Source organism: Amblyomma mixtum, chromosome 1 (assembly GCF_055824585.1).
Source record: "Amblyomma mixtum isolate Tamu chromosome 1, ASM5582458v1, whole genome shotgun sequence".
In the NCBI taxonomy this organism is placed as follows: Eukaryota; Metazoa; Arthropoda; class Arachnida; order Ixodida; family Ixodidae; genus Amblyomma; species Amblyomma mixtum.
Genome location: NC_143012.1, coordinates 158,157,131 through 158,184,386, shown reverse-complemented (window position 1 = coordinate 158,184,386; position 27,256 = coordinate 158,157,131). Strand labels below are relative to the sequence as shown.

At 45.3% G+C, this 27,256-nt stretch overlaps 1 protein-coding gene across 2 annotated transcripts in view; it reads right to left on the bottom strand.

Moving 5' to 3' along the window:
• The window catches only part of LOC149369493 (uncharacterized), a 72,623-nt gene extending 49,992 nt beyond the window's left edge, over window positions 1-22,631 (bottom strand). Inside the window, exons 1-2 of one of the 2 annotated variants that reach the window (XM_089558860.1) lie at window positions 22,550-22,598; window positions 18,087-18,644 (exon numbers count right to left, since the gene is read on the bottom strand). In XM_089558860.1, the coding sequence (XP_089414986.1) occupies window positions 18,087-18,119 (33 nt within the window). In that variant the 5' untranslated portion in view covers window positions 18,120-18,644; window positions 22,550-22,598. Of the gene's footprint in view, window positions 1-18,086; window positions 18,645-22,549 lie in introns of both variants that reach the window. The other variant, XM_089558861.1, reaches the window with a different exon arrangement.
• Window positions 22,632-27,256: the final 4,625 nt, after the last annotated feature.

The window sequence follows — 27,256 nt, the reverse complement described above, 5'->3', positions numbered from 1 at the left end:
TATTTATGAATTTGTATAGTCCGGAAGAAATACGTTTCTTAAGTCCTTCGAGAAAACAGAAAATAGAGAAAAGAGAAGTTGGTCCGTAATTTCTGATGCAGTTGTTATCTGCTTTTTTCTCAGTCACGAAAAAAGAAGTCAAATAACTAAGTTAGCGCAGGTCATAATATCTCTGTAAAAACCTCACTCACCTAAGCTGAAAATCGTCCGAATTACAGGTCGAGCCGTAATAATGTCTCAGAAACGTCTATATAACCTCAGCTGCATGAGCAGGTGAAGGAACAAGGTACTTTTTATGCTATTATTGATGTATGGATAGCGAATATAGTCATAAGGCATGGATGTCACATATTTTAAGAACCTGTTAAAAGCATTCGACATACCAGGGACCGTGAGCAGGCTGTTACCACATAATATCCTTTCAATGGGGCCGCCGTTTTTAGCGTGCTTCAACAGCGAACATTTTCTGTAATAGGTCTGAATTATTGTCAGATACATCAGAGCATTAACAGACATACCGACCTCTAGCAGACCCAATAGCCTTGTTGAGACTGTTTCAATAGGCTCCAAATGTGATGAACCATGCATGATCCGTGCAATTAATGAACCTCTTTTATGTGTTGATGTTTTACTGCATTCTCTTTATTACAAACTCACGAGCAGAAAGAACGCAATTACAAACCTAGAACAGGTTCAGATAAATGAAAATTTGACAGCGGCGCAGTGCTTGGCTAACACAATGAATGAGTATTCGATACAATTAGGGAGAGCAGATAACTCAACCGTAGGAAGTAGACAACGGACAAGTCGCATTAGTTCCGTGCTAAATTCGCTTGTTTTCCACCATGTTTCACCGGAAGACACTGAGCATTTAGTTAGTAAAACAGAAATTGATGCTGCCGCTGGGTATGATGAAATTAAGGCCGAACCGAATAAGTATGTGCCCCAGTTGTTACAAAATGTGCTCGCATATATTGTTAACTAAATGTTTGATACTGGCATCGCTCCTGACCAATTAAAGATACAAAGGCTTGTACCGATATACAAGTCAGGAGATAGAAACGCTCTTACAAACTACCGGCCAATATCAGTATTACGAGGGTCGTTTGATAAGTCAGGTAAAAACCAATAAAAGACAGAAACTTTGCATAAAAGAACATTTTATTTTTCAACATAGTCCACTCGCAGTTCCACGCCCTTCTTCCAGTGCTGCTCCAATTTTTTTTTCTCTCACAAAAAAAAGGAAAGTGCAAGGTCCTTGAAGTAGTCATTCATCACTGAGATGATCTCTTCATCAGGATGATGATGATGAAACAACTTTATTTGCATCCATCAACGAATCAGAGAGCGATGAAGACTTGAGTCTTGACCATCGCCAATCCCCCGCCGTGGGTATGTGCCATTCAGCCCGAGGACATCATCATCATCATCATCATCATCGTCATCTTCCTCCCCTTTCAGCAGGCTGGGATCCCTTGGAATTCTGCGATGTCCAGGGCCAGAAGAAAGACTTCTTTTGGTTCTCCTTTCTGGCTGGCCATTAAAGCCTCCCAGGAGTCTCTATTTCTGTCTGGTTCGTTGTGGCTAGGGCATGTTTACACCATGTGGATCATGTCTGCTGTTTCATTACACTCTTTACACCTCGAGTCTTGGATCGCCGGATGCCATCTGCTTAGTGCTTGTGGGTTCGGAAAAACTACAGCCTGTAATTTTCTCCATATGACCTCTTCCTTTTTGCTGAGGCCCTTGCATGCTCCAGGTGCTGTCTGCCTTCCTAATCTGTAATGACTAAGAATATCTTGGTACGTGTTCAGTTCCTCGTCCCTCTGAAGGGGCTCTCTGCTCGACGAGACCGCATTGAGGTCCCGGTGTGTCAGTCCTCGGGCCATTGCGTGCGCTGTCTCGTTTCCCCGGACGCCCCCGTCGGCCGTAGTCCAAACTAGGTTAATTAGTTCTGCCGGTGTCAGGCCGGCAGTCAGAATTTTGACTGTTTCGACAGATACCCTGCCTGTGTTGTAGTTGCGCATAGCCGATTTGGAATCTGCTATAATCACGCTGACATTCCGTTGAGTTAGGACCAGCGCAATGGCTACCTACTCAGCCGTCACTGCCTCTGGTAACAGAAGGGTGAGGTCGTCCGAGTATAATGTGTGGTTGAGTCCTTCTACACCCGCAAATTCCTCCGGTAAGCCAATCATTGCAATGTTGAAGACTGTTGGTGATAGGACCGAGCCTTGGGGAGTACCTTTGTTGCCAAGCCTTATGTCTTTCTCTTCCTTCCCTCCTAGGCTGATAGTAACTGTTTTGTTTGAAAGTCCTTGACGCAGTGGTATACCTTTCACCCTACATTTAGAGTTTCTAAGTGTTCTAGTGCGGCGGCGTGGTCAACAGGGTCAAAAGTTTTGGCTAGGTCTAGGCCGACTATTACTCTGGTATCAGCCGTTTGGTTGTCTAGCACTTCTTCTTTAAGTTCAATCATAGCATCGCATGCAGAAAGATGTGTCCTGAATCCGATAATCGTGTCAGGGTAAAGTTTTTATTCTTCTAGGAATCTGTGTAGCCTCGTTTTAATGGCGTGCTCCATTAGCTTACCTACAGATGAGGTAAGCGAAATGGGCCCCAGGTTTTTGAGACTTCGTTTCTTACCTGGTTTCGGAATAAGGACTGGGTTGGCGTCTTTCCACGTAGACGGGATTTGGGCCTTGTCCCAACATCCCTGTATGTACGCTATTAGGTTTCTAATTGATGCATCATCCAATGTACTCAGTATACGATTGCTGATTCTGCCTGGACCTACCGCAGTTTTGGTTCTGAGTATGTTCAACTCCGCCCTAACCTCTCCGATGGTGATGGGCCCTTGCAGAAGAGGATTCTCTGCGCCCTTGTACTCGGGGAGGGGTGGGGGGGCTGTGCACCTCAAGTACCTGTCCCTCACTTCAGAGACTAGCTGATCGCTAGTGCCTTCGTATTTACGAGGTCTGTTAGAAAAGTATCCGACCTTTGACAGTAGAAAAAAAATGACATAACTGGAGCGTTGGAAACCTAATTACCTTCAAAGTAGTCGCCTTGGGACTTCACACACTTCTCGCAGATGTGCTGCCACTGTTGGAAGTATTCCGAAAAGGCCTTTTTCGGAATGCAGTTTAGCTCAGCTGTCGTTGCAGCCATAATGTCCTCTCTTGTCTGAAATCGCGCTCGTTTGCATGGCCTTTTGATTTTGGGAAACAGACAGAAGTCGCAGGGGTCCTTACCAGGAGAGTAAGGAGTGTGTTGAACTACAAGAGTCTGGTTTTTTGCCAAAAAAGTCTGAATCGAGTGCGAAGAATGTTCAGGAGCATTGTCGTGATGGATGCGCCAATTTCCTGTTGACCGCAACTCCGGTCTCTTGCGCCGCACAGCATCACGTAGGCGACGGAGGACATCCCTGTTGTACTCTTTAATCATTGTTTGACCCTGGGGCGTGCGTACTCGTGGTGGGCCACACAGCGAGAGTCCAAGAAAGCAGTCAGCATCACTTTGACGTTGCTGACCATTTGGCAGGCCTTCATTGGTAGTGGGGACGTGGAATGCTTCTACTGTGACGACTGGGATTTGGTTTCCGGGTCGTACCCGTACACCCAGGACTCATCACCAGTGATTATAGTGTTGATGAAGTCGGGGTCATTGTTTGTGGAATCCAGCGTGTCCTGTGAGACTTCAACATGAAGCTGCTTTTGCTCCACCGTGAGCAGCTTCGGCGCGAATTTCGCCGCAACTCTCTTCATGGCCAAATCTTCGGTGATAATGGAATGTGCAGAAAAACTACTGATGTCCACCTCTTCCGCAATTCTTCGGATAGTTACACGACGGTCCCGTATCACCAGAGCGTTCACTTCGGCAATGATCTGGCCATTTCGGCATGTTGATGGCCGACCGGAGCGTGGCTCGCTCTCCACCGATGTGCGGCCATCTTTAAACCAGTTGTACTATTGCTTAATTTGTGTGCTGCTCTAAGCATCGTCACCGAAACCCGTCTGAATATTTCGAATGGTTTCCACTTGGCTGTCGCCCCGTTTCTGGCCAAAATTTGATGCATTAGCGCTGCTCCTGTCGCACCGCCATTTTGCTTGCACTAAAAAACCGACGAGAGCTCTGCGCACTACCTCACTCAAGCGCTGCCTCCAAGCGACTGACGCTATCAGCAGGCAGGAAAAAATTCGTGCATGCGCACGACACTTCAAGGTCTGCTGGTGCAAGCGCGCTTGTTTCATATCCATCAGGTGTTGGCAAAAAAAATAAGGTCGGATACTTTTCTAACAGACCTCGTATATACGAGTTTCTGAAGAAAATTTCTATCCACCGAGCAAATCCTTTAGGTTTGGAAAAAGGAAAAAGTCGCATGGTGACAAATCCGGAGAATAGGGCGGATGAGACACTACCTCGAAGCCTAACTCGTGCAATTTGGCCATTGCAACAACGGATCTGTGGGGTGGTGCATTGTCTTGGTGAAAGAGGGCTTTTTTCCGCGCTAACCCAGGTTGTTTAGTACACAATTATTTTTTCAGTTGCTCTGGGAGTGTCGCATAGCATGCTCTTGTTATGGTTTTGCTGTTGTGTAAGTAGTCTACAAAGAGTATTTCGCGTGAATCCAAAATGACGGTCTCCATCACCTTTCCGGCTGAGCAAACAGTCTTTGCCTCTTTTGGTGCACCTTCATCAGCCCAGTCTATTGCTTTTACTGCTGTGTAGACTCTGGAGTGGAATGATGCACCCAAGTGTCGTCATCTGTCACAAATCGACGCCAAAAGTCCTCAGGATTGCGATCAAGCATTGATAATCACTTCTTCGAGATGTCTGTCCTCATGCGCCTTTGGTCGATCGCCAGCAGTCGCGGTATCCAACGTGCACAGACCCCTTTCGACTCCAATTTTTCATGAGAATATTTTAAACTCTCTTTTTAGATGCCCACAATTTCAGCCATCTCATGTACCTTAACTCGGCGGTCTTCCATGATTATTCCACGAATTTTCGATACCATTTCTGGCGTGGTGACCTCCACTGGCCGCCAGGACGTGCTTCATCTTGCGGCGAAGTTCGGCCGTGTTTAAATTCATTTATTCAGTAGTAAATGATCTTCAGTGATGGTGCAGAGTGTCCGTGAACTTCGCTCAGCTCGGCTTTAATTTGGACATCTGTTTATTGTTTGAAATAAAAATTTTCGATCACTGCTCGAAATTCAAAATTTTACATTTTGGCGGGAATCCCCAAACACCTCGGCGCCAATGGCTGACCGAAGTTTACTACTGTCGCTGTAAGCCTAAACACGTTCTGACGTCATATGAAGTGTGCTTCTTGCATGCCACCTAGAAGAAAACCCAATAGTAGTGCATGTCTTGTATTTTTACCACACTTATCATACGACCCTCGTAACTGTTTAACCGAAAGTTTTTGAGTGGGCTATTAATGACCGTATTACAAAGTTCTTAGAGAAATATAGTGTTAAATCTAGCTCCCAGTTCGGCTTTCAAAAATCGAAATCCGCTAAACAAGCCCTACTTCACGTAAAGGAAAAAAATTATATAGGGTGTTGAAAATAAGTATTATACATTAGCGCAGTTTCTTGACTGTAGAAAAGAATTTTACTCGGTTATTCATAGCATACTGCTTCATAAGCTGGAATGCTATGAAGTACGTGCAACTTCAATAAAATTAATAAAAGATTATCTTCACAAACGCTTCCAATTTACGAAAGTGAATAATTATTCCTCTACTTGGTTGAGCATAAGAAATGGTGTACCGCTAGGATCAATAGTAGGGCCTACGCTGTTTTTATTATACATCAATGACATTACTGCAATTGCCAACACTCTTGATATAGTTGTGTTTGCGGATGACACCAAGGTATTTTTTTCTGCACGGACAAAAGGAGAAATTGAGGTAATGACTTATCGGTATCTACACACCCTTTCTGAATGGCTAAATGAAAACTGTCTGCAATTAAACGCCTGTACGAAAAAATATATATTTTTCCCTCCTAACAGACGTGACCAACACGTCATGCAAATTATGTATAACACAACGAGCATTCAGCAAACATCCGAGCAGAAGTTCCTAGGAGTTTGGTTCTAGGAAACCCTATCATGGATATGTCACGTAGACTACTCGGCCGCCGATACAGCCCGATCAATCGGATGCATTGAAAAAATTTCCACAATGATACGTTTATGGTTAAAAAATCTCTTTATTACACTCTAACTTATTCAAAGCTTTCCTACTGTCCGTTAGTTTGGGGCACCACTACTCAGCATAACTACAATAAAGTGGTGGCATTACAAAAACTAGTGTCACGTATTTCTGAAAATTATGCAGGAGATATCCGTGAATTGCGCACTAGGGAGCTATTTGTGAAACATGACATGATCATGGCCAAACAAATATACTTGTATGAAATAAGTCAACGTATACACGCCACACACATTTACAAAGTTATCGGCGCAGCAGTTGATCACCGGTAGGGTTTCAGGCATCACACAAGGAGGCTTGCGAAAGCGAGAACAAACTACGGTAAACAGTCATTGACATACCAAGCAATCAATATTCTAAATAAACACGAAGGCATAATAAATTGCACAGGTAGCCCTGCTAAATTAAAAAGAATGTACAGAACTTTCCTTGTGGCAACCGCATGCGTTATTTAGATTGCACCATACTGTTTTATTGTATTATGAGCTCTTTCCTTCTTATTTACTATTTTTCTGTTTTTGTACGAAGTGCTTATTGCTGCAACAGTGCCCACTGAATACTTTTAATGCGCTAAAATTCTTACGGAGCTTGTCGGGGCATAGGATTGTTTTCGTTTTTTCTGGTATATTTTTAGTTATTTTTCCTTCAATGTAAAGTGTACGTTTTTGCTACGCTGTAGGAACGAAACGGGGGCAGAGATCTCGTCAGGCTATATTAGCCTTTTGTCTCTGTCTCCGGAGAAAATTCCCAAAAATAAAATGCTTTTGATTTATTTATTTATTTATTTATTTATTTATTTATTTATTTATTTATTTATTTATTTATTTATTTATTTATTTATTTATTTATTTATTTATTTATTTATTTATTTATTCATTCATTCATTCATTCATTCATTCATTTATTGATTGATTGATTAATTGATTGATTGATTGATTGATTGATTGATTGATTGATTGATTGATTGATTGATTGAAATCCTGTGTAAACCATGGTTTTTTTATACGTGGCGGCCTTTTGGTTACATATATAAAATCCTTTGATTACGCTTCTTTTTAATGTCAATGAACTATTCCTAGGCAGCATTGGAGTCTTCCGTAGAATACAAGAGAAATCTATCCTACTATTACCAATTCCGAACTCATCAAAGTTTTGTTCAGCGATACTTTGGGTATTACAGAATTCTCTCGATTTCTTACAGTTTTTACGCTTTTCAAGCACAATAAATCTACAAAGCGGTTGTTAATTTCAAAAAGGACTACTTATGATTCAACACATGAAACATCATAATTCATAAGAAAGTGATCAATTAGCATTTCTCAACAAGTAACACAAGTTTCGAAATGACATTTTCACAGTTGGTGCCTTCAATCACAACTTTGAAATATCGCGTACTAATACTGTCACACGTCAGGTCTACAATCACATCACCTCAGAGTATCATGTTTAATTTTTGATATTTATAATGCGAAGAAACTGATCAGTACAATAAATAAGGTTCGAAATATTCCCATAGGGTGGTGGGTACGTTACGAAAAAAATCGGGAGAGACGAAAGGTGTCTTAGCCCGATCACCCTCCGCCATGGGGACTTGCCAGAAGCCAGTCAAGAGGGGAGAAAAATTCGGCTCTATGTAGACAGTCAAGTGCGTCGTCTATGCGGGGCAGGGAGTAGACGTCCTTGCGTGTAATTGCATTCAAGCGTCGGTAATCTACACAGAACCGAACAGATCCGTCTTTCTTCTGAACTAAGACGGCCGGCGAAGCCCAGGGGCTGTTGGAAGGCCGAACCATACTCTCCGAATCATACCTCAATAATGCGGCGCTCTGAGGCGGAGACACGATAGGGACGTTGGCGTAACGGAGCATGCTCACCAGTGTATATGCGATGAGCCATAGTTGAGGTCCGACCCAACGATGGTTGCTGGACCTCAAAAGAAGTGCGAAAACTGTGCAGCAAGTCGAGGAGCTGGGTGCTTTGATTAGGAGAAAGGGCGTTGTCAACAGCGGTGGTGAATGCAGCCGGTAGCGATGAGGCGGGCAAGGAACCAAGCGGGCTGATGGCATTGAGGCTGTCGGGGACTGCGGTGACAGTGGGGGGTAGAGGCGGCACTAGAACGGTGTGATCGGAACGAACATGTTCGGCGTGTCCAACGCATTCACCACGGTGCAAAATCAGTGGGCAGAGAGAGTCATTGCTGATATGCTAGATCACTTCCTACGGTAAGGAGGGCGAAGAGTAGAGGAATACATCTTCGCGAGACGAAAATAGAAGACGGTGTGAAGAGGACGGTACGTTCAGAAAAAGGGGCACAGGTGACATGAACAAGGGCACAAGACAAATGTGGATAACGGTATCTTGCGCAATGTGGCACTTGGCCTCTGGAAGAATTGTAGCTAGCGGTCGTGGGTGAGTCGCAGGGCGGAGATAGCTGGTCTTCCGCACGGGCGCAATGAATTACGGCTTGATGACATGATAAGAAGTCACACAGTAAAATAGTGTCGTGAGACCAGGCACGGAAAACAATAAAACTGATGACGTAGAGAACGTCCTGGATCGTGACTCGGGCCGTACAGAACCCGAGCGGCTCTATGTACTGTGCAGTTGCAGGGCGGAGGAGAACTCCAGAAACCGGTAGGACAACTTTTCGAATCAAACGGCAGAATCTAGCATCTATGACGTGCACAGAAGCTGCAGTATCTACAAGCGCAAGGGCAGCGACGTTTTTAATGAAAATTTAGATTAAATATCAAGGGGACGAGGCAGGACTTTCGGAGGTAGACGAAAGCGCAGTTCTTGAATGCGGAACTGCGGCTGAGTGGTTTTCCGGCGGTGGCGAGATAGGTACGCGTCGCATCGGCGAGGGCGAGCGACGACCCGGAGAGGGCGAGCGATGCGCAGGCGAGAACGGGCGGTCAAAATTCGACGATTGTTGAAGCGGTGCACGGGAAGGGGACAATGACTTGGCATAGGCGGCCAGGCTCCGGTCGGCGACATACGGAGGCGTGCGACGGCGGCACAGACGTGCACCGTGGCCAGCGAGGTCACATGCGAAGCAAATGGGCCGGTTGTCATAGGTGCGCCACCGGTTCACAGGAGGTGGTGCACAGCGCTGGGAGGGAAATGAACGCGGGGGTGAGTCGCAGGAAGAAAAACGTGCAGGTGGTGATTGCCGTGCCATGGCTTCAGCATAAGATAGGGAAGCAGTAAACGATGTTCGTAGGGATGAGACAGCTTCGGCACAGGTGAGAGGAGCCGTGAGAGGGGCGTCGTAGTGAATTGAACGGTAGGCAGGGGGAAGCGCTTCGGCAACTTGTTCCCGAATAATATGGAGAAGCCCGGGAGGCAGCTGCGAGGTAGACTCCTGGGTTCTGGGCAGCAGTGATAACTGCAGAGCAACTCCGTCTCGGACGAGGTCCTTGATGTGTTGGAGGAACGCAGAGTCGTCAGTGACATCGGACATGGCTGCGACCATTTCGTCGGGTTGCCCAGTGACGACACGCATAAACCCAGCTGTAAACTCCGTCCGATGGTGGCAACAACAACTACGGCCAAAAGCACAGCGTCATCCTTGTCAATCCAGATAAAAGGTAATTTCTCATGCCACAGCGCTAATGTTGTCTCTCACCTAGAAGTCGGCACTTGCAAAGCTCAGTACGTGGGACAAACAGTTACACCGTTCAAAATTCGCATGAAAAATAACACATCCCATGTGCGGACAAAGCCGAATCTCCCACTTTCAAAACACATAAACAGTCTTGGAAATCCATGCTATAACTTTACAGCTACTGTACTCCAATCACCCTAACAAAAAAGTTTTAGACAGTCTATAGAGTGTCTATATACTTCTGTCTATAATGTCTATAGGCTGTGTACAGACAAATCTTAGAGAACTGTCAATAGGCAATACAAATGTCATAGACAGTCTATAGACAATTTATAGATCTATGACCATACCCTTCTAGTAGACTTTTGTCTATAGACATGTTATAGACTATAAATAGACAAAAAAACAATATCTATAGGAAGTCAATAGAGTCAATAAGAAGTCTATAGACTGTCTATAGACCATTTTTATAAGGGCGGGGTTCAAAACACATTTTCACCGCAAGAGCTGTGAATCGTACCTGATTCACAAATTCAACACAGTCTCAAGCGGCATCAACGAAACAGTAGGCCGACTATCATGCTTACACCCTTAATGGAGCAACAAAAATAATTAATTATCGAAGACATACTGGGAGTAAAGACTAATGGAACGGGTGGCAGAAAGCATGGCAAGCATTGCTTCCTGCTTGGCTTCTTTTTTCCATGTCAGTCCTACTGTCATCCATTTACTGTTGGTGTTGTTTTTGCCCCCTTTTCATGGGTTTTTGCGTTTTTGTATTCTATTACCACGTATTTTTGCCTTCTCTTTTTTCCTGTATCTTTATCCTCATTTTTGCTGTTATGTTGCTGTTGATACACTGATAAACTGCCACGCTGCTCTGCGCGCGCTCACGCGCTGTGGAAAATTACATTTGTTTAACCCTGAATAGTCAAGCAGTTCCATTTGCATTACTGCAGTTCATTTCTGGTGTTGGGCCCCGCCGCGGTGGCTCAGTGGTTATGGCGCTCGGCTGCTGGCCCGAAGGACGCGGATTCGATCCCGGCCGCGGCGGCTCAATTTCGATGAAGGCGAAATTCTAGAGGCCCGTGTGCTGTGCGATGTCAGTGCACGTTAAAGAACCTCAGGTGGTCGAAATTTCCCGAGCCCTTCACTACGGCGTCCCTCAAAGCCTGAGTTGCTTTGGGACGTTAAACCGCAGTAAACCAACCAACCAACTTCTGGTGTTGGATTGGTCGTTAACCTTGTCTCTCTCTTTCCTCTTTTTTTTTCTTGTGTGTACCGAGTGCTTATCTAAGGATTGAGTTGAAACTTATGATTCTTGCGGAGGTCCTATTTTGTATTCGGTTGTGCTGCCACAACCCTTCCCTGAGTCGGATTTTGCAGTCATGTGCAAAAGCATTTCTTTTTTTTCTTCTCTTTTTGTGAGGTGTTCCGTTTGGCATTTCTGCTGACCCCATTCGTACTTGCTTCTCTTGAAGTGTTGCCTGCTCGTTGCTTGCGCAGGGGGTTAAGCTCTTCACGCTTGTCACCGAAATGCGGTAATTTCCAAGATATCAATGAGCTGGTGGGGAAGCAAATTTTCCTCCCCCCTCCCCCCTTTCATTTTCTTGTCCTTCCCTCCTTCCGAACACCTGCATCCGCGTTAGGGGATCGCCCCGTTTCAAGTTGTCATCGGTTTTTTTATTCCTTTGTCCCTTTTCCCGTCTTTTTTCAGCCTCCCCCACCTCTCCCCATTGTTTGTATTTGTGCGTCACGCTATTCTGGTCTTTGGATCCGACATCGCAGCTTGCTGCGGTGATTCGGGGTGCCGACGTCATGCACAAACACCAAATGAACGTTTCGATGTAGAGTGGGACCGTGCGGTGGCCCAGGGACCGAAGGGGGTCTAACACACTTGCCTCAATAAAGTTTTTTAAGGCGGAAGCCTTTAATGCCTCATCGTTGTAAGCAGGAGTTGTCGACAGAAAATGTCACGCTTTTCAATTGGTCGAAATGCTCGTGACGTCACAGTGCGCGAATTTCAAATGGGGCCAGTTGTATTTTGGCTAGTAACCATGCAACCAATCAAAGGGATCGTATAGTGATGTTCCAACTAAGTGGGAATGAGTTTAGTTAATTGCTTAATTAATCAATTAGCCTAATTAAGATAGAGGAGAATGAAGAGGTCAGAAGAAAGAGGAAAAGAAAGACGCGCGTCGCAGCAACAACCGCGTCCGCGGAAGGAGACGCTGCTGAAAAAACAGATAAGTACGAAGCCGCGTTCGCACCACCACCACGCACTTCCCCACTCAGTTCGACGTTGCTCGTTTCATATACGTTGTGTCGAACATCCTAGACAGTTCCAACATTTGACAGGTGAATGACAGAACACGATGGATAGAATTGCAATAATATAAATATGAAATAGCCTAATTAACCTTTCTAGTTAGACCGCATAAATCAACAAAACCGAGAACGAAATTGGTCGAGTTGGGGAATCGAACCAGGGTCTCCGGAGTGCGACACGAGCACGCTAGCCACTCCGTAATGCCAGCTGAATGGTTTGGAATGAACAAAGGCGCGTCTAGCTAATACGGCGTCTTCGTTCACTGCCATCTTCCCCCTTTCCCTTACGGCGAGGTGCAGGTGTCCACCCAGATATGCGAGAGAGATACATTTCCTTTCCTCAAAAAATAAATTTACCGTCCCGCAAGGCGTACAGCCGAATTGGCGATGGCGTTCTGTAGACTCCCTGGCAGCGTTGCAAGACACTGTCGCGTTCCACTCTTACAGGCGAAGCTTAACATCTTAACCACACTTCAGTGTTCAAACAGACAGCCAATGGACGCGTCATTCGCTGGCAGCACTTGAATCATCATTCACAACCACATTCGTGTGCAGAATGCTGTACTCAGGCTTTCGCCTTGCACCACTTTAGTCGTCAAAGTGACTCCAAATTTCTTTCTCTCTTTTCTGTACCTCGCGCGTGCTTTAAAAGCTGCGTCTTTCGAATGCTGTAGTACACTCAAAAAAGGCTGGCCCTCCAACCGATATGTAGCGAACTAAATGCTGCCCTGTTTTTCAATTTCAGTTCAGTTCAGTTCAGTGCATTTATTTCAGTCATGTACAATGGCTGAGGAGAAAGGAAAAAAAGCCGCGCACGCGGCTTGACAAAGCTCCCATCTCCCGTAGCGGCTTGGCACGGCGATGACAGACAGCAGTAAAACAATAACAAGAGAATGCATGAAATAACAAATATGTACAATATCTTCATAACAGATCACCAGAATAGTCTCGGTACTGTTACACACACGCAAATGATATTTTAATCACAGCACATGGACACTTTGTTTATTTTACAGTTGGATATGATTCATTCTTTTGTAAGAACATATTTCTGACAGCGTTATATGAAACGGAAAGAATGGATTGATTAGTGAAAGTGTTACTATTAAGGAAAGATGGCAACACATACCTGAGAGTTTGAAAACCGTAATTTGTGCGTGGACAAGGTACATACCAATATTCGTAGTGTCTTGTGTTGTGAACAGCGGTATTTTCCCGTAGATTCGCAAGGTCAGCAAAAAATGTGGTGTCACTATGTACCTGAGATTTGTACTGCTGAATTACACGGTACTGATGAATAACCCTTGCATCCATAATGCGGTATTTCGCAAATAGAGCACTCGTATGTGCTAAGTATGTGGCACCCGCAATTGCTCTGACTGCATTTTTTTGTAATGTCAAAACCTTCTGAATATTAGTTTGCGTCGTTGTACCCCAGACCAAGTGGCAATATTTAACATGAGAATCAAAGAGGGCATGGTAAATAACAAGTTTTGTCCTAGTAGGTATCATGCACTTTAACCTTCTGAGTATGCCGACAACGCGAGCTAGCTTACTCTCCATTTGCTCGATGTGGTAGTCCCATAGCATAAATTCATTGAAGTGAACGCCAAGTGTTTTTACAATATTAGTTATTTCTATCATATTACCACCCAATACTGAATCTGTATGTACAGCCCATTTGACATTTTTAGCTCTAAAAAATATCGCCTTTGTTTTCCGTATGTTTATTAGTGTGTTTATTAGTAATACTTTTTCTGGTATTGATTAATCAGCTGCCAAGAAATCGCTTTATTTATTTATTTATTTATTTATTCAGAATACCCCTAAAGGCCCTCGAGAGGGTATTACATAGGGGAGGAGGGGGGGCACAGGCAATTGAACAGAAAAAAAACAAAAAACCCACAAATATAAAACAAACAACAAAAGCCAAAATAAGACACTTTGGATGACATAAGTAAGCAAAAGAATCAATCAAAAGCACAAATAAGACACTTTGCATGACATATAGGTAAGCAAAAAATTCAAAAGAATGGCAGCGCGGCAAAGAACGAAGATTACTGCAGTATTAAAATTAAACAAACAGAACACTAATACAAGGAATCTTTTTAGTAAGAAACCCTGCAAAAAAGGAATCCATGAACAAATAAAATAACAATGGATGCGAAGAGTTAAGCAGTAGTTATTGAAGATATAAGTTTAAAATATGTATCAGGATCAGTGGTGGTTGCGATATGTGAAGGCAGAGTGTTCCAGTCAGATATTGTGCGTGGTAAGAATGAATGCGCATAGATAAATGGTCTGCACGTGAAACGTCTAACTTTAAAGGGATGATCGCGGCGGTCAAAAATCGAAGGAGGCAAAGAAAAAAAGTCGTTATGAAGTGATGAATGATGATAAAGTTTATGAAAAAGTGATAGTCGTGCAATTTTACGGCGCAGACATAAATCCTGGAGACCTGCGCGTTTGTTTAAGGCTGTGACGCTGGTGTTACGTGAATAATCGGAGTAAATAAAACGAACGGCGCGGTTCTGCAATGATTCAGTGTTATTTATTAGGTAAGATTGGTAAGGGTCCCAAATAGCCGAGGCATATTCAATTTTAAGTCGAATTAGAGTGGTATAGGCATGAGCACGGAGGTGAGGAGGAGCATGTTTCAGGTTATGTTTTAAGAGACCTAATGACCGATTAGCAGATGCAAGCATAAGGTTAATATGGTGGTTCCATGCTAAGTCTGAATGAAGGTGAAGTCCTAAGTACTTATACGTGGTGACTAGCTCGAGTGAGCTATTATTTAAGGAGTATGCTGTTTGAATTCGAGACATTCGGTTAGTAAGAGACATCAATTTAGTTTTTGAATGATTAAGTTGCATAAGCCAGGTTGAGCACCATGCTGTTACTGAATCCAGGTCAGATTGAAGAGATTGGCAATCGGTGTTAGAATAAAATTTGCGATAAATTACACAATCATCAGCAAAAAGTCTGATATGGGAAGAAATGGAATCCGGTAAATCGTTGATAAAAATTAGGAAAAGTAAGGGGCCAAGCACACTTCCTTGTGGGACGCCAGAGTGTACTTGGCTGAAAGACGAATTGTGGTTATTGACAGTTGTAAATTGAGACCTGGAAAAGAGAAAATCTTTAACCCATGCAATGACAATAGGATGAATATTAAGCAGTGCTAATTTCATTAATAACCGGTTGTGAGGTACTCTGTCGAAAGCTTTAGAAAAATCAAGAAATATGGAGTCTACTTGAATGTATGTCTTGAATGAATCCGGCAAGTTGCGTTTCGCATGAGTAGCCTTTATGTAACCCATGTTGATATTTAAAGATAATGTTATGTTCTTCAAGATAGGTAATTACCTGCGAGTGAATTACGTGTTCAAGAAGTTTGGAAACAGTGCTAGTTAATGAAATGGGTCGGTAATTTAGTGGTGAGGAACGATCGCCAGACTTGAAAATTGGCACAACTTTAGCTAGGCGCCAGTCCAGCGGAATCACGCCTGATGATAGAGATTGTGAAAAAATAGCGGACAAGATGCGATGAATACCATCAGATGAATTTTTGAGTATTTTGTTATTAAAGCCAAGGTGATCTGATGCTGATGTTTTAAGCTTCCCTAGTAAGGATAAGATACCGGTCTCACTGATAAATATTTCGGACATTGATGTATTAGAAGTGCTGACAGAAATAGGAGGTAGAGGGAGATCTTCACGGGTAAAAACTGATGTGAATGCGTTATTGAAAAGTTCGGCGCATTCGGCCACTGGAACACTGCTGCCTTCCGCGTTGGTAAGAGTAATGTCAGGATGATTAGCGGGGTTTATTATCCACCAGAACTTCCGTGGATTGTTTGTTAGCATTGCCGGTAGATCGTGAGTGAAGAAGTGCCTACGTGCAGATATCAACTCAGACTGATATTCCTTATCACATAGTTTGTACCGTTGCCAAGATTCGGAGTGTCTGTTCTTGTCGGCTTGTCTGTAAAGGCGCTTTTTCTTGTTGTTAAGGCGACGTAGATGCCTATTAAACCAAAGCGCTGTGTTAGTGCAAGGTATACGGATGACGGGTATGAATCTGTCAATGAGAGTAGCAAGTTTCACGTTGAACAGGTTCCAGTTCGTTTCCACGGAGCGTGACGAAAAATCGTGAAGAAAATGATCAGCAAAGACTGACAACTGAGCGTTTTTTTCGCCGAAGTTTGCTCGGTTGTAGCACCTTATTTGTTTAGTACGAGTTACCTTTTTATGGGGTACAAAATTCAGGTTACCCGTGATTATGGAATGAACGGAAAGGCCTTCTAAGAGCGCAATGTCGGAGCAAAGGTAAGGATCACTTGTCAAGATAAGATCGAGAATATTGGCTGTAGTGGCGGAACGACGCGTAGGTTCCGAAATAAGTTGTTGCAAAGAGAAATCGAGACAGGACTGGAGGAAAGCCTGAGCTTCGGAATCATTGGCAGGAGCTGTTAATGACGCCAGTTAATAGCCGGAAAGTTAAAGTCACCAAGTAAAAGTAAGCTTAAATTAGGGAAACGACAAGTAAGATCGCTTAGTAAATTAGAAACCTGACTTGCGAATGAAGAATTCATGTCCGGAGGGCGGTAAATGACGCCAATGATGGCGACCGAGGGACCACAACTCAACCGAACCCATACCGATTCCATGTACGACGTGACCTCGATAGGCACAGCAGTGAGCACTTTATTGACAGCCAGAAGGACACCGCCACCTCTACAGGCCCGTGCGGTCACAACGAAATATGTTGAATTCGGAGTCACAGGCGAAAACGACATCATCAGGAACCATGTCATTTAACCAAGTCTCGGTAAGCGCTATGACCGAGGAGCAGGATGAATCAGTTAAAGAAGAAAGAGCTATGTTTTTAGAAAGAACACTCCTTATGTTAGTCTACAGAAAACTGACATCGTAATTCGAGCAACGCTGCGCGTTTGGCCGCACGGGTGGTTTGCCAGCCATTTTACGAGAAGTGGAAGGGATGCGTCAGGCAAGGGACACGCGCACTGCGCTACTGGTTTGATCATCCCAGAAATACGAGACACCATTGATAAGCAGTTTATCAAAAGACAAACGGACCTTGTCACCTTCTTTTTTTACTGATTTGGCATACTTCCACAGTTGGCTGCGTTCCTCACGAACCGTTTTCGAGTAATCTCGCGAAATGCTGAAATCGGTATTCTTGAGTTTATAGCCCTTACTCATAAGCGTTTCGACTTCTTTTTCGTTGAACAGCTTTACAATAATGGGTCTCTTTTTTTCCTGAGAAAAACGGCCTATGCGGTGAGCACGGGCTAAGGAAGACAACGTGATACCAAGTTTGCTAGAACAGAATTCGTTCACAAGACGCTCAGAGTCTTCCCAAGTTTCAGACTCATCAGTGTCCTGAACACCATAAAAGAGAATGTTAGACCGACAGGAACGATTTTCCAGGTCGTCAAGTTTTACTTGAATGTTGGATACATCGTGTGTACAACTCGTGGCAGATACTGTGGTAGGCACTGACTGTTTCTTAAGTTCCAGTTCCTTCACACGGGTAGCTAAAGACTAAGTCACTTTGAAGAACTCGAATAGACTCGATTTTAAGTTCAAGTTCATGCACATGATCGTTTAAAGTCTTCATTTCATTTTGCAAGCCAATATGAATTGTAAGAATCTTGTTAGCACTTTCGAGGATATACGTGTGGTTCATCTCAAGCCTTTGGACAGTTTCATATACCAGTTCGAGCTTTTCCTCCTGGCCCTTCGTCATAGGGCCTGGGTTTGTTTCAACGTCCCCACCAAGGACCAAAATGCGCCAAATGTACACTGCCGCCGAGCGGAAACGTTTCAGAATATGGGGTGGCCACGACACTGCTACAAGACAGACATCATCATCACGGTAACAAGAACACTCGTAATAACCAACCTGGAACAGCAGGAACGGTGAGTGGCGAGGCATTTCGTGAGCAGTGCCGTGGCCCAAGGGGGCGGTGAAATCCGAGTGCTTTATGTAGGTGTCCTCGTCAGCTGATAATGTAGCATGCTGCCAGGCCCGATCGTCGAAAGTGTCCAAAATCGGCAGGGGTGCGCACAGATGATCGAATGAGCAGCCGCAGCCGTCCAGAAACCAGCTAGCGCCTCAAGATTGCGGAACCGGTCGGCAAGTCGGTGAAACAGGCAGGTGATAGCCGGTGAGCACCAGCACCTGGAACAGCAGGAACGGTGAGTGGCGAGGCATTTCGTGAGCAGTGCCGTGGCCCAAGGGGGCGGTGAAATCCGAGTGCTTTATGTAGGTGTCCTCGTCAGCTGATAATGTAGCATGTTGCCAGGCCCGACCGTCGAAAGTGTCCAAAATCGGCAGGGGTGCGCACAGATGATCGGATGAGCAGCCGCAGCCGTCCAGAAACCAGCTAGCACCGCAAGATTGCGGAACCGGTCGGCAAGTCGGTGAAACAGGCAGGTGATAGCCGGTGAGCACCAGCACCTGGAACAGCAGGAACGGTGAGTGGGGAGGCATTTCGTGAGCAGACGGATCTGGCAGTGACGCGGGACGGAGAACTTGCGCTTGGCCAATGGTCATTAAAGCATCTCATGTCCATCGTTCATCAGGCCTCATTCTTTGGCTCGCCCCCACGTAGAAATACGTCACCTAAAATAGGTCATCTAAAATACGAATAGAACGTAGACACGAGGCCAACTTATAAAATGCACGATAATGCAGATTCTTCCGTATTATTCTTATCCGCCCAGCTAACTTCCTGCCGCCCCCTGCTACTCTTGCCTTCTCTTAGCATCCATTCCGTGACTCTTTAGGACCATCGGTTGTCATGCCTTCAAATTACATGCCCGGCCCAAGCCCACTTCTTCCTCTTCATTTCAACTAGGGTGTCATTAACCCGCGTTTCTTCCATGACCCACTATGCCCTCTTCTTGTCTCTTAATGCTACACCTAATATTTTCCTTTCCATAGCTGACTGCGGGCTGCTCAATTTAAGTTGAAACCTTTGCGCTATCGACGAAGCTTCTGCGCCGTAGGTGATTGTAAGTAAGATACAGCTATTAATGCAAGAGAATAAACATAACGAGGAAAACCGGAAAAACAAACGCACTTGACGGCGGACATAAAAGGATGTAAGTAGGCAACCCGTATCATCCAACAGTTCTACAAGTGACACATTAACAGCCATATTTTTAAGCTCGTCGCTAAGGACAGTACTAGGAAGATAATAGGTTAGTTTCCCAGCGCTCTCATTCAGGCCTTAAGTTAGGTACTTCTGAAGGAACCAGCGCACAAAACACAACGGACAAGAAAAAGGCGGTACACGACGGAGAGCAGCGCGCCTGTCCGTCGTGTGCCGCCTTTTTCTTGTCCGTTGTGTTTTGAGCGCTGGTTCCTTCAGAAGTATGTATTACCAACTAGCCCAAAAACAAGTTTTGCTTAAGTTAGGGTTTCGAATTTACGAATTAAAAATGATTTCCTGAGCTCCCTATGTGTGGCCGAAACCTGCATACCACGACTGTAGCTTTTAATTTTTCAAATGGGGGATATGAAATTCTAAAGCTTTTGTAACGGTATATTTGAAACTGTGGTATTTTGAGCTTGTTGAGAGCTGTCATTTAAAAATCTTTATATTAAAAGTTAATGGAGTTTGTCTTATATATTGCAGCTGGTAGACGGAAGACTTCAGTAGGTAGATATACTTGGAGCGTGGTAGGCGTAGTTTCTTTTGAGCTGTATACATAAGCTCGAAGCATAGAGCTTAAACACAGTTGCGGACTCTCCGCCCGTGCAGCCACGGAGGAAGAAAAGCTACAGAGGGAGAGTGACGCTAAGCGAGCCAGTCTTCGCAAGCCAAACGCTAGTGAAGCCGCTTCATCCTCCTTTTTCACTTCCTGAATCTTTCCCTTATGTTCTGGTGTTGGTACACTCTAATGTCCGCGTCTGCGCGGCCCATTGCACGGGCGTCTGCAGCAAAGAGGCTGATCTACATTCAGTTTGCCGCGCTGATTAGCGCATATATGCGCGCAGCGGGCTGTTACATACGCTATTGCGTGGCGTGACCGCGGGGGGATCGACCGCCTCATTTTTACTTCTTTAAGACCGACTAACCTTCAAGGCTGCTGCCGTACGCTTCCTCCCGATGCATGTATCCTCTCTTCATTTGTTAGAAATCGTCTCGCCGAGTATAGTACAAACAAACATAGCTCTAACGAAGCACTTTACATTGAAATAATTGATGTAAAGATGAAATGGCTACTTTACGTGGAAGCAACAATAAAGTAACACGTATTATCGTTATCGTTATAGAAAATTTTCCTCCAAACAGTGAAGCGAACCAATGCAACCCCACAGTGTATCTCGCTCTGAGTACACATATTCGTAATGGCCTTGAGCACTTCCGTACCGATTCAACGCGGCTAAATGAAATTAACCAGAAAACCCACTCTTTGCAGCACCGCAGTATGCATTGGTAAGCTTTCCCAACCCCAAGTGGGCTGCGAATGGTGCCTTTCTCCAGACCATTCGTCTGCTTAGATGCCAAAAAATGTTTGACACCAGCTCACCAACTTTCGGCGGAGCTCAGCTACGCAGCAGGCTTCGCACCCAAGAGCACTTTCAACGCGGCAGCGTGTGGCCGCGACGCTGCCCGGACGGAGTGACAACGCAGAGAAGCTGCACGCTTCAAAAGGACATCGGAAGGATTTTTCCCTTCTGGCAATGAGGCGCCTGCCCCGCGCTGTAAGCCCTTCGCCATCTGGAGATGTCATTTCTCCCAGGCGCTGCGCATTCACTTTTTCGTATCCAAAGTTTCATGAAAACTTCATCGACTTTTATGCGTTCGCTTTCGGAAACAAGAGGAAAATTTTTAAATCATGCTGTCAGCTTTTGGGGTTCAGCCTCAATTTGTTAGGGCTGCTTTGCGAGCCTTTGCGGTGCAAGCGCTCTTCATCACTGGGCCTTATTGCTGGCCTCAAATGTTTTTTTTTCCTCCTTCCTTGTCGCTCCGAGCGCTACCATCAGCTGTGTGAGCGGTTCATTTAAAGTTCAGCAGCGTCCATTGAGCGCTCAGAAGCGGATGCCAGCACGGATTCATGCAGTTAAGTGTCAATTGAAACCCCAACCACAGAACTGCAACGGAAATAATCAAATGAGGTTTTAGTTCATGAAGACAAGAAACGCTTCATCAAAATATACCTTGGGGAAACTGGTGCCTCGCTTGGTAAAGTGTTGCCCTAATAATTCATAAATATTTAATAATATCCTGTAAAGTACTTCAGCGTCGTTTCACGACTTTGGCACTTCGGGCGCTGAAGTTCGCTACTAATCTGGTCGAATTCTCAAAATTCTGGACACAGAAGAGAAGTCGTAAGAACTGAATAATACTCTAGCACACGCTAGGCTAACTCTTCCAATGTTCTAACGCATTCAGAGGACAGCTCAATAAAGGACATATGCAGAGGTTTAGAGGTCTTATAACGAGTAAGGGTGCTACCCGAATACGGATAACATATTAAACGGAGGAAATGCTTCTCCAAAGCAGAAAAAGACAACACAGGTTAATTATTCCATGCCACTTCTTTATAACTTGCAATTTACCCTTCCTTAACTAAATAAATGACTTTCTGTACCGCGAAAGACAAGCTATAATCATAAACCCTTTTCATTTCTTGCACAATGGAAAAGATTACGAAATTTCCGCTTCATTTTAATCTACGGTGCAAGAAATCGGCATTCCAATTGATCTTTCGAGTTTGCCCTGTGCTTTGTTTTTCCAAGCGTCTAACTGGAATTGACACCATTAAAGCTACCTCTTAATCATTTCGCACAAATATATGTCGTTTCTTGGTTTGTCTTTCTCGGTAAAATATGATAAACCAGGCCAGACCCGGTCCATTAGGTTTCTTTAGCTCAGAACTTGGCCTTTCTTTCTTCAGCACAGTTTATGCTAAGCAACGGTCCTAAATATATTTATTTTCACAATGGTATCACCCCAGCTTAGGTCACTGCTGAGTGTTCTTGCATGAAATGTTGCTATCTTCAGTTTAGTCACCGCCTGTCTGACTGCAGTGATACTTAACTTCTACGCTTTGGATTAAACAACACAGGAAAAAGCACAACTGCAAAAATAGCCTATCTGGCCGCAATTTAGGTACGAAATAATAAGTTTAATTGCTTTTGTGCTGCCGCCTTTCGTCTGTGCTTCAGTGTCATGGAAAAGCAATTGTGTCAAGTACGGGCGCCAAACACATACATTACTGCGGCATTGTCGCTTTTGTAATCGCTAACCTCGATAATATACTGAACGACTTTATATATTCCGCAGTGTGCCCGTCCTAGTAAAAGTAATTTTTCTAGGTTGGTGCGGCGCGACCTTCTATAGCACATACCTTTGTACGTGATGCTCTTCAGCCAACTGTAGGCGGTTGCTTGTTTCAGTCTGCGACTAGAGATTGAAGGTTAGGGAGAAACCTGGCAAAACTCCTTAGAGATACGCGACCGGCCGCTTCTCGGGGAGTTTATTGCTGTAGAATTGGCAGATACCAGAGTGAATGGATAAGGCGCGGTCATGTAATGGCCACCATAATGTTGATAACGGTGCTGGCCCAAGTTTCGGCTTTATGCAGCTCCAGGCAGGGCTCCCTGAAGCACCTGCAAGGCGGGGGGGGGGGGGGGGGGGGGGGGGGGGGAAGTGCTTGCTGCAAAAAAAGGATCGCCTTTTCCCAGACCATGGTTTATTCCTACAATGGCACCCAAACGCCTTGCCCCTTGTAGTCACCACACTGTTTCGCATGATGCACTAATTTTATTCAGGTCCGTAGTCGTTTTTGTTCGCGCTGAAATTGCGAATGAACGACTACACTGTACCCCACATTATTAATCCCCGTGTAATCGTTAACACGAATGCTCATAATTTAGCTTAAAATATGCGCAAATACTATTATTGCTTCAGCAAATGAAATACGCGGAAAAGCACCAGTAATTAAAAAGAGAAGGTCACATTCATTTATTCATTTATGTTTTCTCTTCTCGAGCGTGGCAATGTTGGATCAACTGTGTAAAAAGGGGTGCAGCGGTGTTAGTAGAACTGTTACACTCGCTTCATTGTTCACGGTCACCATTCGGAGCCACTACCAATTCCGTCATCTCTGAAGCAAGGCTGTCCTATTTCAGTGCTACTCTTTGCCCTCGACCTAGAGCCACTTCGTTCGAGTGTGGTGCGAAACAACAATATCCGTGGATTTGTTGTGTTTGGCAGTGAAGTCAAAGTGTTTGCGTAGGCCGTAGATTTGGCGTTGTTCTGCATAGATAAACATAGTATCGACAAAACTAAATCACTATTGAGCAGTTTGGAATTGTCTCGGGCGCTCAAATGAATAACTCTAAAAGTTAGTATCCATGGTTCGGTTCATGGAGATGAGTGCCGACTCATTATGCTGCAGTTGAATGGAACCCCCCCCCCCCCCCCCCCCAGCCCCCAAATATTTTGGAGTTCCCCTTCATGCATTAATGTCCAGTCGGCTTTATTGGAGGGAGTGGGTACCGACCCTTCAGAGCAGTGCTCCGACTTTTGTTCCGCACCACCTGTATTGTATCAGTCACGCATGCGCTCTTTTGTGTGGGCCCTGTCCAGCGTGATATCTGTAACACGCGGCCGTTATAATGCAGCCGCCTGTAGGCTATATATACCAGCAAGCACTCTCGAATAAACGCTCTTCTTCTTGTTGCTTCCACGCTGCGTGTTCGTGGTTGGACGCCGGAACATGGTGTCAGAAGTCTTATTCCGTCTTTGTTTATGACGTCACCCAAAAAGTCAATTTCTGTGACACCGAATTTGCATTTCGCTGCATTGAGCGTCAGACCGGCCTTTTTGGCAAGTTGCAAGGCTGTGCAGAGGCGAGTATCGTGCTCTTCCCTTGTGCTCCCCCATATCAATATGTCATCGACATAGATTCGGACCCCTGGAGCCTGGTCGAATATTTCATTCATAGTTCTCTGGAAAACCTCAGGCGCCGAAGCAATGCCGAAGGGAAGTCGCAAGAAACGGTAGCGCCCAAAGGGTGTTCCAATTGTGCATACCTTTGATGTAGCTTCATCTAAGGGGATTTGATGGAACCCCGAATATGCGTAGTCAGAACACCGGACGCCGGAACACCGCCTATCAGTTTTCGGTCTACGCGTGTTCTACACGAGCTCACCTCGCAATCTGAAAGACCTCGGTTCGGTTGCCCGTGTCTCCAAAAGGTTTCTTTTTTTATTTGGAGATTCCCGTGTTTCTTGTAACAACGTGACGACAGCGCCAACAATGTTGACACGGGCTTTTCTGTTACCCGAGCTCCATAACGTGATCGCGTTAAAATTCCCGCTCGGGGCGACCGGCGCACGCATGATAGAGCTAGAAAATTGTGTGGCCAGTGGCTCGCCTTTAACGTCTGCACCCAACGGTGGCTGAGTGGTTAAAGCGCTCCTCTAGCCAGCCGGAGTGCCCGGGTTCGAACTCGACCACGGCGGCCGCGTTTTGAGGGAGGCGAACAGCAAGAAGCGTTCGTGTGCTGTGCGATGTCAGCGCACGTTAAAGTTCCCCAGGTGTTCGAAATTATTCCGGAGACCTCCACTACGGCAACTCTTTCTCTCTTTCTTCTTTCATCCCACCTTCCTCCCTTCTCTTACAGCGCGGTTCAGGTGCCCACCGAGATACGTCAGATAGATGCTGTGTCATTTCCTTTCCTGAAGAACCAGTTTACCAACGTCTGCCGCAGCGAGCTGTGCCTCTCAATAGATAGCGCTGGCGCCCGCGCTGCGGCTTAGAAGAAACCGGCGCACCCAGGTCAAGCGGCGAGAACAGCAGCTAATTCGGCTACAGATACAGCGATAGTCTGCCTGCAAAGAAAGCAAAATCTCTGCAAACCAATTGTTGGGCTCGACGCGCCGTCTGCAGCGACGACAGTTGGCGCCAGCGGGACTGGGTTACGTGAATAACGGCCGGTTTCAGCACGCTGAGTGTGTGTGTATTTGTGTACGCGTTTGCTTGCGGCGTCCCGTTCTGGGAAGTGTGTTGGTCGCGCACACGTGCGCCCGCCGGTGGCTCCTTACCCTCTCCTTCGAGGTCGAGAAACGGCCGTCGCCCCCTCCTTCACGGCCGAGAGACACTGCTGGCTAACCTTTGCGGCAGCCTTTGTCGGCGGCTGCTGCGGGGGGGAAGCGTGGCGGCGCAACCAGGGGACGGAGGCCCCTAAATCGGTTGTCGGCGGAAACGCGTCTGTTTGGATTCTCAAGTTCGCTCAAAACCGACAGCGGACCGACAACGAAAGGGTGTCCATCATGGTGCGAAACGGCTCCGACTTGACAGCGAGAATGTGTATATCACCTTAGTTGCCGCCAAAGGACTCCTAATTCCACGGAACGATGGGTGAACAAAATACACAAATCGACCATCTGTGCGTGGGAGGACCGGCGAGAGTGTGAATGTCCCGCCTTTTTGTCACGGTGGGAGGATCGGCGAGAGGGTGATGTTCCGCCCTTTTGTGGGCGGGTTTCGTCAAGGAATGTGATTGGCGATGTTCGAACAACCAAGTTTCCCCAGATAGGTACCTGGGGAATTCAAAATGTATAAAATGTGGCTTCAGTGTGCTTTTGGGGGAGAGACTCCTGATAACCTGCTATGTAAATAAAATCGTCTATCTTGTCTGGCAGTAACCGGCTGCATCTTATTCCGCACGTTGCTGGAGAGAAGAACAACTTCGGAGACCATCCCGAGCTACGAACCACATAGCACTAACCAATCTCCAATGGTCTCGTCCTTTGACCAACAAGCAAAACCAAGGCGGGAAGAGAGTTGGAGAGCTTCATCCCCAACTGTTTCTCGGTCTATGAACACAGTCCAGCATCCAATGTACCGGCACTCCATATCTCTTCAATGGAAAGGCCGAGCAGATCTTTCATACAATTCTTATCTTTTCATATCGTAGATTTTTATGTGAGAGCATCCCGGATATGTAGGTTTCCTTGAAGACATATTAACTGCCTTGCTTTGTGCTGCTCTAATAGCTCGTCGAGTGTGTCGTGCAGTTAATGCGTTTATAAATGTGTACTGGTCGATCCCAGCTCTTCTATGCTTTCCTCACGAGCGGCAGGGTTCAGCCTTTATTTATGACTTGAGAGTGCTTCCGAACGCACTCCATTCATTTCTATTCTCATACTCATTTCTTTCCAATATTCAGGATATTTGAAGCCACCGCTCGACATAGATGGATGTCTATACGGCTACGCCTTTTCTGAGTGTCGAACGAACGACCGTGCAGCGCTTTGTGACAAAGCGGAGAGGCTACAGCGCGAACTTTGTGCCCATTTGCATGGGCACTAATTTCCGAAATTCTAATTTCCAAAAGTTCCAAAATACCAAAAAAAAAGCACGAAATGCCCACGCAAAGCACATTCAAAGACCAAGCTTTAGAGGGAAATTATTGAGGCATTTCACATTACTAACTCCGGAGACAAACGCATTAGCATTGCATCTATCTCACTTCTTAACAAAGAAGTGACTTTTCTAGAAGGACACGTGTGAATTTTGATGGGCCTCAGGTTTGCATTATTTTTTTGGTCGTACTCTTATTGGGTTGCCTAGTCTTCGGTTCGGGTTTGAGTTCTTCGTTGCAGTGTGTTTTTTACCCTGTTGACCGGCTGTTTTTAGTGTGGTCTTTTGCCTTTTTTGACACTGTTTTTCTATGATGATTTGTTTTTACGCTTTGACATGCCTTTAGTTTTTGGTTTTGGTTTTGACACTGTTTTCCTACGATTTCTTTTAATGTCACCTTTCCTCAATTTTTCACCTCATGATTCTTTTGCCCTTCTTGATAGCAGTGCTGGGGGTTGTTGGAACTTTTCATGTAATCAGGCAGCACCTGTGGTGGCGGTATGCTGACGTGAAATGCGCATGCGACGGTTTTTATCGCTGTGTTTGACCTGCAGGATATAAATGAGTAGCTCTCTATGAAATAAACTAGTTGTAAGTTGCGCATTCTACTTGTCGTTTGTGTTTCCTCGTTTTCGTCCCCTCTTTTGCGCAGGTGGGTTCCGCTCCCAGGATATGACAGATG